Source organism: Pezoporus wallicus, unplaced genomic scaffold, assembly GCF_028554395.1.
Source record: "Pezoporus wallicus isolate ANWC-B61680 ecotype Strahan unplaced genomic scaffold, APGP_CSIRO_Pwel_v1 scaffold_6362, whole genome shotgun sequence".
Lineage (NCBI taxonomy): Eukaryota > Metazoa > Chordata > Aves > Psittaciformes > Psittacidae > Pezoporus > Pezoporus wallicus.
Window position 1 is genome coordinate 129251 of NW_026637663.1, and position 15913 is coordinate 145163.

General features: G+C 40.8%; 1 protein-coding gene across 1 annotated transcript in view; it reads right to left on the reverse strand.

Moving 5' to 3' along the window:
• Positions 1-15913, reverse strand: part of UST (uronyl 2-sulfotransferase) — a 168409-nt gene that overhangs the window by 53914 nt on the left and 98582 nt on the right. Inside the window, exon 5 of the mRNA XM_057406825.1 lies at positions 3879-4032. Coding sequence (XP_057262808.1) covers positions 3879-4032 — 154 coding nt within the window. The remainder of the gene's footprint in view (positions 1-3878; positions 4033-15913) is intronic.

Here is a 15913-nt window from a genome sequence, read left to right on the forward strand (position 1 = left end):
TCGTGAATAAAGGGCTTGCTTTCTATCCTGGCTTTCAATTAAATTTTGGTAAACACAGACATTATCGAAACATTTAAACCAGTTTATTTGACTCCTAAATGAATGGTTGTTTTCTCTGAACAGAGTCAAAGCCTGACGCTCTATTCAGAGAAAATTTCAAATGATCAGTGACGGATGGAAATTTCTGTCTCTGTTTCTGACCTTTGCAATGTCAGCAGTCCAAATATTCAAAGTTAAAAAAACAGCACCCAAGGTACTACAAGACTTCCAAGTTTGTTGTTGTGTTTTTTCTCCAACCCCCTTTTTTTTTTATTAAGGATCAGAACTGAGGGAAGAGAATGCCTCTGTTAACGATATCACAACCTGATGGTCAAGCAGGAGCTCATCTGACACATAAACCAATCCATCTTGTAAATCTGTAACTGCTGTCAACACGAGGCTTCTCAGACTTTCCAGCGATGAGCTCAAGTTTGTGGAGCCATCGGCAGTTTTGTGTTTCCCTAACCATTGATCTGAGGCATGATGGAAGAAGAAAAGTAAAAACTTCTCAAATCCTCCCCCTGCTTTCACATATCTGCTTGCTGTCAGGCATACCTCACCCCAAATGACTCGGGTTTAATAACTTTGATCAATATAGAAACTATTTAATATGCTAAATCTAAGTTTATCCTTCAAATACTCCCCTGTGAAAATAAATGCCTTATGGTGCATTCTGCAATTAAAAAAAAAAAAAAAAGAAGAAAAAAATAGGGAAGAATTGCAAAAGGTATGAGGCCAGAAATCAGGCCAGTCATCGGTCCTGTGCTAAATGGCCATATAGGCTCATGCTCAGAGGTAAAACAGCTGCTTACCTTCTTCACAGCTGGATCAGGCAACTGATTTAGCAGCTTCTGAAGCTACCATTCCACAAAATACATTACCTGAATTTTAAAATATATGCCAGTAGATTTCCTTACACCACTGAGGGGAAGATTAAAATGCAGTCATGCAATATATTACGTGGTTGGATAGCACAGCTCTTAAAAATGCTTAACATTCAGAATAAGTGGCTTTTGTTAAAATTAATTTCTCTGGCGGATGGTCTATACATTACGTGACAGAAGCAAATGCCCTCTTCAAACAGTGCAAGTGACAGCCAAAGTCTGCCAAGGAGGGATGGAGGACACATTCCACAAATGTTTCCAAGATTCTAATGCTGAATTACCAACAGAGAAGTTTAAAACAAAAAAAGCAAAAATAGAATCATTGAATACCAGGTTGGAAGGACCTCAAGGATCATCTGATCACAAACTTTCTTGGCAAAGCATGCCCTAGACTAAATGTCCCAGCACCCAGTCCAGCTGAATCTTAAAAGTGTTCAATACTGAGGAATCCACCACTTCCCTATGGAGATTATTCCAATGGCTGATTATTCTCATTGTGAACAATTTTCCTCCGGTGTCCAATCAGAATCTCCTCAGGAATAATTTGTGCCCATTACCCCTTGTCTTTCCCATGTGACTCTTTGTAAAAAGACAGTCTCCATCCTTTTGTATCCACCCTTTAAATACTGGAACATGGTGATAAGGTCTCCCCTGAGCCTTCTTTTCTCTAGGCTAAAGAAACCCACTTCTCTCAGCCTTTCTTCCTGGTGTAAGGAAGGCTTCCCAATCCTTTGATCTTCGTGACCTTCTCTGGACCTTCTGGACCCTCTCCACATCTTTTTTGTATAGCAGGGACAAAAACTGAACACAGTATTCCAGGTGTGGCCTGACAAGCACTGAGTACAGTGCGATAATGACATCTTTATCTCTGTTGGTGATGCCCTTATTAATGTGACCCAGCATCTTGTTGGCTTTCTTTGCTTCAGCTTCACATTGTTTACTCTTACTGAGCTTATTGTCCACCAGGATCTTCAGTTCCTTTTGCACAGAGCTGCCCCCCAGCCAGGCAGATCCCAGCCTGTACTGCACTCTTGGATAGATATACAAAGTAGTTTTGATAAAGGATGCTGATGGTGCCTCAGACAGACAGACTGTCTTTTAAAGAAAATAACTACTGACCTCAGGTGACCACTTTTTATTTCCCTTTCACTGTATGTGTACATACATGCATGTGCATATAAGCAATTTCTTAAAGAACATCACAACAAAAATCCAAGGTGATTTCTTTCTATTAACTCTTAAACCAACACAAACAACAGGAATTTGATCTATTCATTTCAGTTCTGCTTGAAGTAGAATTTCAGTGGCTTTACATACCACATCTTAAACCGCACAGGCAGTACTGAATTAATTGAGCTTTTACAGTCACTCAGTCATGAGAAGTGTCAATCACTGGATGCTCCACTTCAAATGAGAAGTAGAGGCACTCAGAGTGAAGTACATACTGTACAACCCCCTTTCAACATTTTCAACATAGAAAATACGACCGCACTAACAAAGTAATAATGCAGTAAAAAACCCACCACAGATTCACTTCTGCAGCCCCTCTGTCCCATTCGCTGATGACAGAACAAAAGTCCATGTACGAAGCATGCAAAGCTTTTGGGGCTGCCTTCCAGCTGCACACGAGCATGTCAAAACCTGCTCAGCTGATATAGGGACTTCTTCAGTATCTCTAGACATATAGCAAATAAAAACCCCTTTACAACATTACTGAAAGGAGTTTATATCTGTATAGCAGATATCACTGAAGTTTAAGGCTATAGCTATACCCAAACACACACACACCCCACCCCCACCCCCCACCCCCCCGCCTTCAATTTTACATAATCTATAAGCTTATCTGTTCACGGGGCTTTGCATGACAAACAACAGTAGTAAAGTAAAAAATAAATCAGCATAGCCCTGTCATATGAAAAAAAAAACAAACCCCAGCCTTCCTTCGATCCACCTGACCCCCGCTAGAACTAAAATGTGTTGTATGGCAGTCATTCAGAGCTGTGCTCTCTCCAGCTCATCCACACCACATCTTGTACTCTACTGCCCCTTCAAAACATCATCAAAACTTCCTCTCGTGCTTATCCAAAAGACACAGCTCTCTATGGTTTTGATGTCTGGCCTGCAACATCTCATAGCAGACCATCAAGCTGTCCTGTCACTGCTGCGTCACTGAACCTTCTGCAGGTACAAGTGTGGCTGAAGGCTGAGTCCAATCAAACTGGATCTCCGTTATAAAGAGGGTAAGAATTAATTCCAACATTTTGTTGTCTTAGGAAGGTTTTGGTGTGCATGCAAAGAGACCAGTATTAAAACACACTGACCACCTCCCTAACTTGTTTCTCATTCAGCATTTATAGAATACCTACTGCCACAGGACCTTGGTCTGTGACAATGGCTGGATGGGTGTTATGACAGTTCAGCAGTTACACAAAATTAAAACTTAAGAACAGCTCATCCAGCATTACTGCCACCTTCTTAATACAAAAAAGGCAACAAAACCAAACCAAGAACTGGGATCAGAGCCCTAGTATAAAAACACGATGCTCAACTTACCAGCAAGAGCATTAGAGGCTTGGACTCCCTAAATTGCTCTATTTCCCAAATCTCCCCTGAGGCCGCAGTGTTACAGATACAGTTCCAACCTAAAAATTTGTCTGAATATTCACAGTGATAAACAGGCAGAATTACTATGCCTAAACACTATATAACGTGTAGTTATCCAGCTCGGTGAAAGGATCATTCAATGGTTGCAATCCACAACTTCCTGTCAGCTTATACAAGATGAAACCAAATCACTGAATTCATACTAAAGCTGAACAAAAATGAAGGACCAGGCAAGACAAAGACAGAGGAAAAAATGCAAGATGCCTCAGTCTCCCATGTTTTCAAGCATCTTAATATCAGCATTATGTGATGATGGGAAATAGGCAATAAGAGCCTGTTATTTAAACATACCAGATATCTTTCCTCCTGCCTCATGCTGGGGGTACGGATCATGTGATTCTGTTCTCCTCTCCAGTCTCCAAAACGTCGAAAAAAATAATTGGATAAAAACCGACTGACAGGATCTCTAATGATATTGATGTACACTGGCTGGTCTCCTCCAAACCTGGCGGGAAATAAAATGGGTCAATCTCATCAGAAGATTTCACACCGGCACATGTACCCATCTTTTATCTGAATGTCTTCAGATTACTCTCTACACAAGCTCAGAGCTTTCACAAGATTAGAACAGAAACTGAGAGGCTTACCAGTAGTTACCAAAACTTTGTAAAAGCATGCAAGACCTCTTTCAGATGAACAGTAAATATGGTGTCACATTAAGCTATGTAGTACAGAAATTTTCGTTTAAGACCATTTTTTGCACTGTGTCAATAGATCAGCCTCTTGAGTTTTCTCCTTGATGTTTTCAGATGAAGAACCTTCTGCAGCTCAATCCGGGAATGGGTACTTTTTGTCAACACATTTCTCATCTAGGAAGTTATGTCAGAGCAGGCAATGGCTAACACAAACTGCCATAAGGCAGCCTTGGATCACCTTCACCTGTACAGTAAGTGCAAAGGATTTTGCAACATTCAAGCCTATCTCAAAAGGCTTCCTTTGGATGAACTGACAGATATGTATGATATTTCCACCTTTATATTTGCTGGAACTTGTGCAGATCTTCCTCCCCTCACCCCCAGCTTGCACCACTAGCTGGATTTGAGGTTATTTTGTGGTTACGCATCACCTTATCCTTGTACTGCTCTGCACAAAGGTGTTTTTTTGGAAGTCAATATAAAAACGTGCTTCAAAAAAGAAATTATGCATCTATTTCAAGTACAAGCAAGTCCAATGAAAAGGAAAGATAAAACCAGGTGTGACCAGGCTCCGCAAAATGCAGCACAGGTACCTGCAATTTAGATATGAAAAGATAAACCAGAGCAATCTCATCAGTCTGACTTTACCCTCTTGTACACCTCCTCCTGGTAACTTATGAAAAACATTTTCTGTTTAACAGGTAGGATAAAAAGAGACAAGCGGAGGGAAAAGGAGTTTGAGGAGGCTTGTGATTATACTGTATTTTCACAGTATTAAAAATATTTTAACTGCATATTTTGTATCAATACACAGCATCAGAAGAACTGGGAAAAAATGAAAGTTGCTTACTCTCTTCTGTGGTCAAAACTGACAATGGACATTTATGCTATGGAACAGACTTATGAACTACAGATGCTGGGAGAGATAAAGAACAAAATAAAAACTTTTTGGATTAAGAATTTCATAGGATAAATTCTACTTGGAATTTGCCTAAGAATATGAATTATATTTCTCCCTTCTGTTTCTCCAACTCAGGAGGACAATTCTTAAGCACTAGCTTGTGGTTTAATTTTGGAAGCTTGAGGACATAGCCACATTTAATGATTTAAATGCTGTTCTGATGATTTTATGGTCACAATTTATATATTTTCCTTCAAAATGTAAAATATTAGATGAGAAGAGAGAAAACTGAAGACATCCTTTGTATTAAAAAAAAACCCAAAACCCTCTTGGCTTCTCTACATCTTTTGAGCCAGATGAATAATTGAATATGTATAATAAAAGAGAAGGTCTCCTCATAAATATTTAATAGCCAGAAAAATTGTTAAAAAATATGAGTTCTAGTAAAAGACAAAAGAAAAAAAAATCCCACAGTTTCAAGTTGAGTTTTAGTCTGCATGATTCCCCAGACCACTAAGTAGAGTCTGCAAAGGCTTGTCTCATGAGTAATGATGCATATCAGTAATTTCCTTGACCTCAGTGTTGCAGGATCATTGCCATAATTTGAAATTGCACAGACAGCATAAAACTTTAAACCAATCCAATTAAAAAGGCAGATGCTCCTTTCTTCCTGATTAGTACATAGCCCAGTTTGGACATGGGTGTGCAAGGGAAGTATCCTGAATTCAGTACCCTGAACTCTTCTCTGAGATTATTTTTGCTGGTTTTCATCATTATGCAGAAATAAAACCTACATTAAAGAAAGGCATTCCTGTGAATACCATAGGACAATGAGGCCATGAAGCTTTGACTATATTTATTCAAGCAGAAAGCTTTTGGTGAATGCCATTGCTGGTAGCCATGAAAACTATATTTTTCAGTTGAAACTGCTGGCAAGAAGAGGTTGCACCTAAATTACCGAACACATTATCTTCCTATTGCTTGATAAAGATCAACAATAATCTAAAGACAGAAGAGAGTGAAGTACAAAGAAAAGGGGAAGCAATGGAGACAGTAAGAAGTGATGACAGCAGCAAGTCGTCTTAAGATACGTAAAGATAACAATATTCAGAGACGCAAAGAGAAAGGATATCCTGCCCCAGGGTTTGTAGAGAACACTAAGCTTAAATGCCTGTCTGAAGAGACAAAAATCAGAAGCAGACAGCTATTAGTTGTCTAGATCGAAATATTCAACACATATTGTCTTTTCTGAAGTGAAAGGAGGGATCAGATTGCATAACCAAGCCACCAAAGTGTCACAGCCTGGCCTTTTGCTGGTAAGGTCATGTCCCTGAACATGTGAACTGCAAATTCATCACCAACAGCTCTGAGAACAGGCACATGCAAGCTCGTCTGTCCCAAGAGGGCAGCTCAGATGGGAGGTCACTCTTTCACAAAATTGCTACAGAGGAACTTCTTATTTCTGAAATGGAGAGTGTGTCCCCCTCAAAACACAGGGCAGCTCGAATGTCTGATTTCCTGCACTCTGTAACCAGCCTGGTATATAGCCTGGAGTTTCAATTGCTCCATCAGGCAACAAGCAGGGAGTTTTCAGAGAAATTAAATCTGTTCTGGCTCTTACTCAAATCTGTATTTTTTTTTAAGCATGGTTTTTAATACTTCAAATTCCAACCATTTGTTTCTATGGACTACACTGAGACTTTTTTATGGAAGCTAAGCAGCACTCGCATGGCATAAAAAATCCTCCTGGTTAAAAAAACCCTCTGAAATCAATAACCGTAAGCTATTTAGAGAGAGAAAAGGGCAAATCAATGCTCCATTTGTTCAAGTATGTTCAGCATATTTTTAGGTACCTATCAATCACAACATATTAAATATTACTTAGCTTTCCAGAGTGAAACTTCTCAAATTAACAACACCCACATGAAAGTGCTCTTGCAGATAACACATTGTGCTCTCATTATACATCATGTCACCTTATTTATACTCAGATACCTATTGTGAAGGATTCAAAAAGGGATATGATCATATTTTTCTAGGCCTGAGCAGAATGCTTACCTTCTCTGAGTGGGATCAAGACTTCATTCTGCATGATAAATGTACCTGATCATTCTCATGGCCAGCAGCACATCGCTACTGGGTAGAGTGGGCCAGGACACCGCCATTTCAGAGAAGCACTGAAAATGTATCCACAGATCTTCTGCAGTCCTTTTCCTGTATTTAATTTCTCCTGATTTATTCAGTATATACTATTAAATCCCATTAGTTTTAACTGCTCTGCTGTGACAAGTATATTTTTGGAGCACCCATCAAAATAACTAGACTATTTACAGGCTTCAATCAATGATATTTAGGGTCATTAATAATGCATTTCTCCATCCTTTTTTTAATAAAAGGAAACAAAAAAGAGAGGTATGACAGATATTGCAAGTCTGCCCCTTAGAAAAATGTCTCTGATGAATTCCAATTGTATGATTTACATGGTTTCTTTTTTTTTTTTTTAATCAACTAAAGTGATTTGCTTGGCTTTAGAATGGAGGCTCTCTCAGTTCCTGTTATTTTTCATTTCACTTCACTGCTGGAGGCTGCTGTATTTCTGTTCAGCACAAAACCCTTTGCACAAGCAGAAGCAGGCTTCTTTGTCCCTGCAAGCAAACAATACTCCTTGAGGAAATGACAACTCCTAACCTATTCTCTGAAAGAACTTGGGCTGTCTTTTACTCTTCTAATGTAAAGTATCTTCCCTTAAACAAGTGAGGGAGTTGCTAAAAATTCAATGTAACGGAAACAAACAAGAACTGACAGTCATCTAATATTAACAGGGACAAGCATATTGTGTCCTTCTTAGAAAGGCAACACAATTTGCTTCTACAGCTTCATACAAATCAGAATCACATGCTGAGAACACAATTGCCCAGCAAGCTTTACTCATCAATTACGTTACACCTCCATTTCCTGCTCTGCAGCACAGCTTCACAAGGAAGTCACGCAAAAGCACTAACATACAACTTTCACCTTTTCAGGACTGAAATAAGATGCACTTACATCAAAATCTGTCTTCTGAAAAAGGTACCTTAAAATTAAAAGATACTATAACTTGTCGAATTTGCATGCACTTGGGGCAAAGCAACCCTATTCTGCACACAAGGCACCAGGCAATGCTGGGATGCTCCAATGACCCTCTTCAAGGCTGAGCTGCAAAAATTTCCAGAGAAGCAGGCTGAGGTACTGCCTATTTCACTATCCTGTGAATCTCAGAATATTTAATGTTGTATTTCTGTCAGTCTTTTACACTCAGGAATGCTAAACAACAAGGTGGGATTTTTTTCCCCTACGCCTTTCATTATGCTGAGGATATGAAAGTAGTTTAATATATAAATTCACAATTAACAGCATCAGCACTGATACAAATCCTGACAGGGTCTGTATAACATCCCCAACTCAGGCAAAGGCAACCCTTGAGAAGGTAATACTAATTGTGTTTCCCTTCATGTAATGCAAAGTTACAGCCAGAAATAAGTAGGAGAGAAAACACTAATTCTCCACAAACCACTAACAACAGCTATAGTCAAACTCTGCATTATTTAAAATCACTTAATTCTAGATACCTTTTTTCCAAGACTTTCCAGAAGTCTGGCTCAGGATCTCTCTGGACCCCTCATTAACATTTCATTGTAATTCAGAGATGCAAATGTTGCACATTATACAGAGGAACAAAAAGCTGATTACAAATTATTGTAACAAATTTCCAGCAAATAGTAGAACAGCTGATACAGCTCTTTAGGAAGTATTATATCAACAAACATGGTGTGTAGAAAAGATACATCTTCAAAACTGGATGAAACCACACATTTAGCTGAGATAGTTATGTTCACATAAAATCTTGAGGCTTGACTTCTTAGGAAGGTTATAATGCAAATCATAGAATCATAGAATCATAGAATCGTTAGGGTTAGAAAGGACCTTAAGATCATCTAGTTCCAAACCCCCTGCCATGGGCAGGGACACCTTACGCTAAATCATATCACCCAAGGCCTCGTCCAACCTGGCCTTGAACACTGCCAGGGATGGAGCATTCACAACCTCCCTGGGCAACCTATTCCAGTGCCTCACCACCCTAACAGGAAAGAATTTCCTCCTTATATCCAATCTAAACTTCCCCTGTTTAAGTTTTAACCCATTACCCCTTGTCCTGTCACTACAGTCCCTAATGAAGAGTCCCTCTCCAGCATCCCTATAGGCCCCCTTCAGATACTGGAAGGCTGCTATGAGGTCTCCACGCAGCCTTCTCTTCTCCAGGCTCAACAGCCCCAACTTCCTCAGCCTGTCTTCATAGGGGAGGTGCTCCAGTCCCCTGATCATCCTCGTGACCCTCCTCTGGACTTGTTCCAACAGTTCCATGTCCTTTTTATGTTGAGGGCACCAGAACTGCACACAATACTCCAGGTGAGGTCTCACAAGAGCAGAGTAGAGGGGCAGGATCACCTCCTTCGACCTGCTGGTCACGCTCCTTTTGATGCAGCCCAGGATACGGTTGGTTTTCTGGGCTGCAAGCGCACACTGCAGCCGGCTCATGTTCATTTTCCCATCAACCAACACCCCCAAGTCCTTCTCCACAGGGCTGCTTTGAATCTCTTCTCTGCCCAACCTGTAGCTGTGCCTGGGATTGCTCCGACCCAGGTGTAGGACCTTGCACTTGGCATGGTTGGCAACTTCATAAGGTTGGCATCAGCCCACCTCACAAGCGTGTCAAGGTCCCTCTGGATGGCATTCCTTCCCTCCAGCGTATCAACCGAACCACACAGCTTGGTGTCATTGGCAAACTTGCTGAAGGCACACTCAATCCATCAAACATCAAAAGGATGTTGCAGTGCACTTGGCACTGCTTATTCAGCTTCTCATATGAATACATTTACCAAGAATATCATGTGTGTTTACAGCTGTCCTGTGGAAACGGCTGTCACAGATTGCTACACAACATAATGCTAGGAATGTCCACGTGGAAACTAAAATACAGCAACCTAGGTATAAGAAAAAAATCACATTGTAACCTGGCAATATATATTATGTATACAATGTGTGGTATATAAAAATCAACGTAACTGAAATTGAAAGCATGGCTGCCCTGTACCAGATGTGAAATTCTACATAATCACCATCACACAGAGGAAGCTGCATCACCATGCTTGAGGCTTTGAATCTACACAGTTTAACATCATAATCTATGATTCAGAAGGTAAGTGCAAAACTACAGATAGCATTTTCAGATAACGAAGTTGCAAAATGAGAGAATAATGGAATGGTTTGATGGCAAAGAGCTACTCAAGCCACAGGGCAAGCAAGACAAGCAAATATTATGCACTGTAGTACAGTAAATAAAACCCTAGAATCAGAAGCAGAGGACATTCAGAGGGAAGTAGCAGCTCTGGCAAGGACTTGCATGCCTCCACAGATTATCAGTAGCATGTGAGACCTTAAAGGCCAATTTTGAGAAAAAGGGGAACTGGGATAATTATAGACCGGTCAGCCTTACCTCCATCCCTGGAAAGGTGATGGAACAACTTATTCTTGACACCATCTCTAGACATATCAAGGATGAGGGGGTCATTAAGAGCAGCCAACATGGCTTTACCAAGGGGAAGTCATGTTTGACCAACCTTATAGCCTTCTATGAGCAAGTAACTAGGTGGATGGATGATGGTAGAGCGGTAGATGTGGTTTTTCTTGATTTCAGTAAGGCATTTGATACTGTCTCCCACAGCATCCTCATAGATAAGCTAAGGAAATGTGGGCTTGATGATCAGGTAGTGAGGTGGATCAAGAACTGGTTGGAAGGAAGAAGGCAGAGAGTTGTGGTCAGTGGGGCAGAATCTAGCTGGAGGTCTGTGACTGGTGGAGTCCCTCAGGGGTCGGTGCTGGGACCAGTGCTGTTTAATATTTTCATCAACGACCTGGATGAGGGAACTGAATGTACCCTCAGCAAGTTTGCTGATGATACTAAACTGGGAGGAGTGGCTGACACACCAGAGGGCTGTGTTGCCATTCAGCGAGACCTGGACAGGCTGGAGAGTTGGGTGGAGAGGAACTTGATGAAATTCAACACGGGCAAGTGTAGGGTCTTGCATCTGGGGAAGAACAACCCCATGTACCAGTACAGGTTGGGGGCTGACCTGCTGGACAGTAGTGAAGGGGAAAGGGACCTGGCGGTCCTGGTGGATAGGAGGATGACCATGAACCAGCAATGTGCCCTTGTGGCCAAGAAGGCCAATGGCATCCTAGGGTGCATTAGAAAGGGTGTGGGTAGTAGGTCAAGGGAGGTTCTCCTCCCCCTCTACTCTGCCTTGGTGAGGCCGCATCTGGAATATTGTGTCCAGCTCTGGGCCCCACAGTTCAAGAAGGACAGGGAATTGCTCGAAAGAGTCCAGCGCAGAGCTACAGAGATGATTAAGGGAATGGAACATCTCGTCTTATGAGGAGAGGCTGAGGGAGCTGGGACTCTAGCTTGGAGGAGACTGAGGGGTGACCTCATCAATGTTTACAAATATGTAAAGGGTGAGTGTCAGGATGATGGAGCTAGGTTTTTTTCAGTGATGTCCAGTGATAGGACAAGGGGCAATGGGTGTAAACTGGAGCATAGGAGGTTCCATGTGAACATCAGGAAAAATTTCTTTACTGTGAGTGACAGAGCCCTGGAACAGGTTGCCCAGGGGGGCTGTGGAGTCTCCTACGTTGGAGATATTCAAGGCCGGCCTGGACAAGTTCCTGTGTGATGTACTCTAGGTTATCCTGCTCTTGCAGGGGGGTTGGACTAGATGATCTTTTGAGGTCCCTTCCAACCCTTAGGATTCTGTGATTCTGTGAGAAGCAGGAGACCCGATGCAACCACTAACAGAGTTCATTTTAAACAAAGTGCACACAAAGTTCACTGCAGTCACAAGAAGGACGAAAAAAATGTTTTGGAATGGAAAGATGTCTAGAAACTGAAAATCTTCAGCTTGAAACCAAAATGAAGAAGGGAAAAAATACAGAGAAGTCTCAGAGGAGACTGCACCACTGCACGTAAGAAATTACACATGAAAGCTTACCTACGGAAAAAAATTGATAAAAGGAGTCCTCATAAAGCAAGCAAATCTATTCTCAGATCCAAGGAGAAGGAGGCAATTAGATTTCTCAGAAAAAATAAGAGGAAAAAATAACTCTCAATTTACAATCCGAGAGAACAATCCAGTATTAGAAGAATTTACCAAGGGCCACAAATTCTCTGTTACTGGTGATTTTTAAATCAAGACTTAAATTTTTGTTTTGAAAGATGAAGGTTTTAGATTGAAACCTAAATAGTCTGTATCATGCATTACATAAGGGTGAGAAAGACTAGAAATGACTTGGGACTGCCATAATCCATCTTTTTGCCTGAAGGCAGGATCAGCCACATAATTGCCACTACCAGCTCAAAGATACTCCATCTATCCCATTGCTTCGCTGTCCTTGTTCAAGCCTTTTCCTAAATGCCCAATTTAGAATTCTGCTGATGCAATTTAAGGCTGCCACTTCTGCTATCATTACTCATAAAGAACAGTGTAGTCCCTTTATTTCTACAGAACCTTTTAAATATAAACTTCAGAAGTGTTAGCGCAGTCCCCTCTTTCCCAGTCTTCTCTGGTTTTCTTTTTCTTTCTCTTTCTCTGCCCTTTCAATATTTCCTCACAGGTCAATTCTTTGTATCTCTGATCATTCTCTGTAGTCTCTTTTGGACTCCTTTGGAGTAATCAAGACCTGTTTTAAGGTACTCCCGAACTGGTAACATAATCTAATCACCAGTGTGAATGTAAACACGGAAACCAAACAACAATTAAAAAAAAAAGATAATTTGGGTGTTATGTCTGATCCCACCTTCAGTAACTATATTTCAAGCAAGAATTGTCCATTACCAACTGAATGAAAGCTAAAAAGTCTATTACAAACATGGGAAATCTAGGGAAAGAAATTTTAAATCAGGTAATCTTAAAATCTGTGGAAAAACTTGACATAGAGCAGTATTAAAAAAAAACCACCAAAAACCTGAAAACAAGCTCTTAGACCATGCTGAGGTCAAACTGCACATGAGATTTGTGCTTTGCCTTCCACCAAGTCACAGTTAAAAAACCTCATTACATACTCACATCATTAAAAAAATGTAGTATAAAAAAGGAAGAAAGATGTAGGAGGGATTATAGCACCGTGTGGCCATTCATGAAATGTGTACTTTACAAGGCAGGCCTCACATGATGGTAGAAAGTGTTTCATGATGTGTTAGCAAAAAGTATAGATTATAATGAACACACATAAAGACACAGTGTTAAGGCAGTGCACAAAAGTTTAGCTGACATTTCCCTACTTTTAAGAGCTTACCCAGAGGGTAATATTTTATTTGTTAATGTATTTTAAATGACATTTCCTAGGCGTATATGGTTTGTTTTTTATTTAAAGGAGGAAAAAATCCACAACATGAAAATACTTCAGTAGATAATCTTAGGCTGCAATCACTGTTTCAAGATGTTGACTCGAGGGCATTCAAAGAGCCCAATCCCTCCCACAGAATCAGTGCAAGCTGACTGAACTGTTGATGTTCATACAAAGCATACCTGAATTTGCATTCAAAGGGTCATGGACATTCAGCATCGTGTTATGCCAGCTCCATGCATTTTGTCCAGCACACCATTTTCAAAAGCTAGTGGAGCATGGTTAAAACACATAATAGGCATGTTCTGCAAAACATTTACGCTCTTTGTGGCATTACTTGTTCCACAGAAAGGGAGAAACAGGAATCTTCACGTTATTAATAAATTTGAGTGTGGTGACAAATAGTCCACGGCTGTGTTTTAAATCAATGAAAACAGCATCACAGAATCACCCTGGTTTCACTGACCTCTTACCAGTCTGTAGAAAAACTTAAAAATTAAATTCTAATTCCGAATCAACAGGCCAGTGACACACACAGAGGTTAAGTCACGGCAAAGCAAGATCTTTATTTGCCATAGAAATTGTAAAAGTATCATCCAACCCTCATGAATCATCAGCAGGCTAACATGCAAGGCTTTCAAACACCATGCTGTCAGCACAGAGTGTGCTCCTGCTTTCAAACATGTGGCTTATTCTTGTGACATATAGTCAACTGCTGAACCCAGGACACTAATTCTTCAAGATTTATCCCCTTTTTGTTTGTTGGCTGCAGAGACATTTTACAGAACCCAAGAACAGGGAGTGCTTAACATCAAAATGCAGTGTTAAACTTCAATTTTTAGAGAGGCTTCTGCATGAGAAAAAACACAAAACTGATGAATAACAAAAAAACCCTGAATATTCAGAAACTAAGTTTAAGTTTGGATTTATCAAGACTGCATCTCTCTGCCTGTATCTGCCATCATACAGCATGTGATTTACTGTTATCTGTAATTCAGAATTCAGGTCAGAGATGAAGGAAAGCATTCAAACTGATCAGCACTGCTGCACATGACACTGCCTGCTGCTACAGCACCCCAATTTACTCATTTTTATTAGTGGTGGCTATTTTGTCTGTTTAAAAAAAGCAATATTGAAGCCAGTATCAAGAATGCTGACACAGACTGTCTACCTAAAAGCACTTTTTCAAGAAAAACAAGAACTTTACTCATTAACTCTGCTAATAAATAACAGAAACCCTGAAATATTTATTATGTTGATTCCAGGGACTAAAGGCAAGTACCTTCTCAAGCAGAAGATCTAACAGATCTTTCTCTCATCTCTTAAACCTGTCACCCACTTCCCTCATGCACTGAGCAAAACGGACATGGCAGAGCTGGGGCTGGCATCCAAGCAAGGCATAGGATGGTGGCTGCTGGCCGTGCCCCAGCAGAAGGTCCAGCAGTTCTGCTTTGCTTGGCTTTCCCTTCAGCAGGGGTACCATCAGCAGCATGGCTGTCTCCAAGTCTTCTACTGGTCTTTCAAATTTGGCTTTAAGCTGATCAGTGGGGTCAGAAGTTATTTAGGAATTAGGCTTAGGGGGGAAACTGGAAAGACGCAGAACAGCTGGAACTTATGTGTGAGTCTTACTTCCTTAGAAAATTATGCTGAAGTCTTGTCCCCCCGCCTCGAGCTCATGCACATATATGCTACAATACACACCGCCGATATTAAACTGCAGCTGGAAGAAAGAAGAGGGCAGCAGCCTGACAGTGCAGGAAGAATGACTACTTACATACTAATGCTGGGTGATAATTCATCCTGTCTTTGAACAAACAAGATATACTGAACTGAATTATAAGGGCTAATTAAAATGTAAGATTAAATTGACTCCATGTTTTATCTCTGCATCTCCTTACCACATCATAGGAAATTTTAAAGGAGATCACTCCCCAGTGGCCAGAAACTACTGCAGAAATTAAGAATTCACGGCTCCAATGAGACATGAAAAAGCCTGTTTCTCTCTCTGGGTGGTCTTTTTAATGCTTCTCCCTCCTGTGACTTTACCCTGACCTAATCAGCCAACTCTTAAACAAGCAAAAGCCACCTACCAGCTACTGACAGAAGAACATCTTTAGATTTTTACACATTCCACTGAAACTTCCATTTACCCTGAGACAGGAGGGAGGGGCCAAGCTTCTTACTGTGCCTGAATGAGGGTCCATATATACATGCGTGGAAGATAACAGTTTGGTGTTGGAGAGAGGCAAGCTGCCCTCCTGTGTTCAAAATGTGAGTGGTGTGATTCTCCCTATCCCTGACTCAGCCTGACCCAAAAACCATGGCCTCACCACCCCTGTGCATTCCTACAA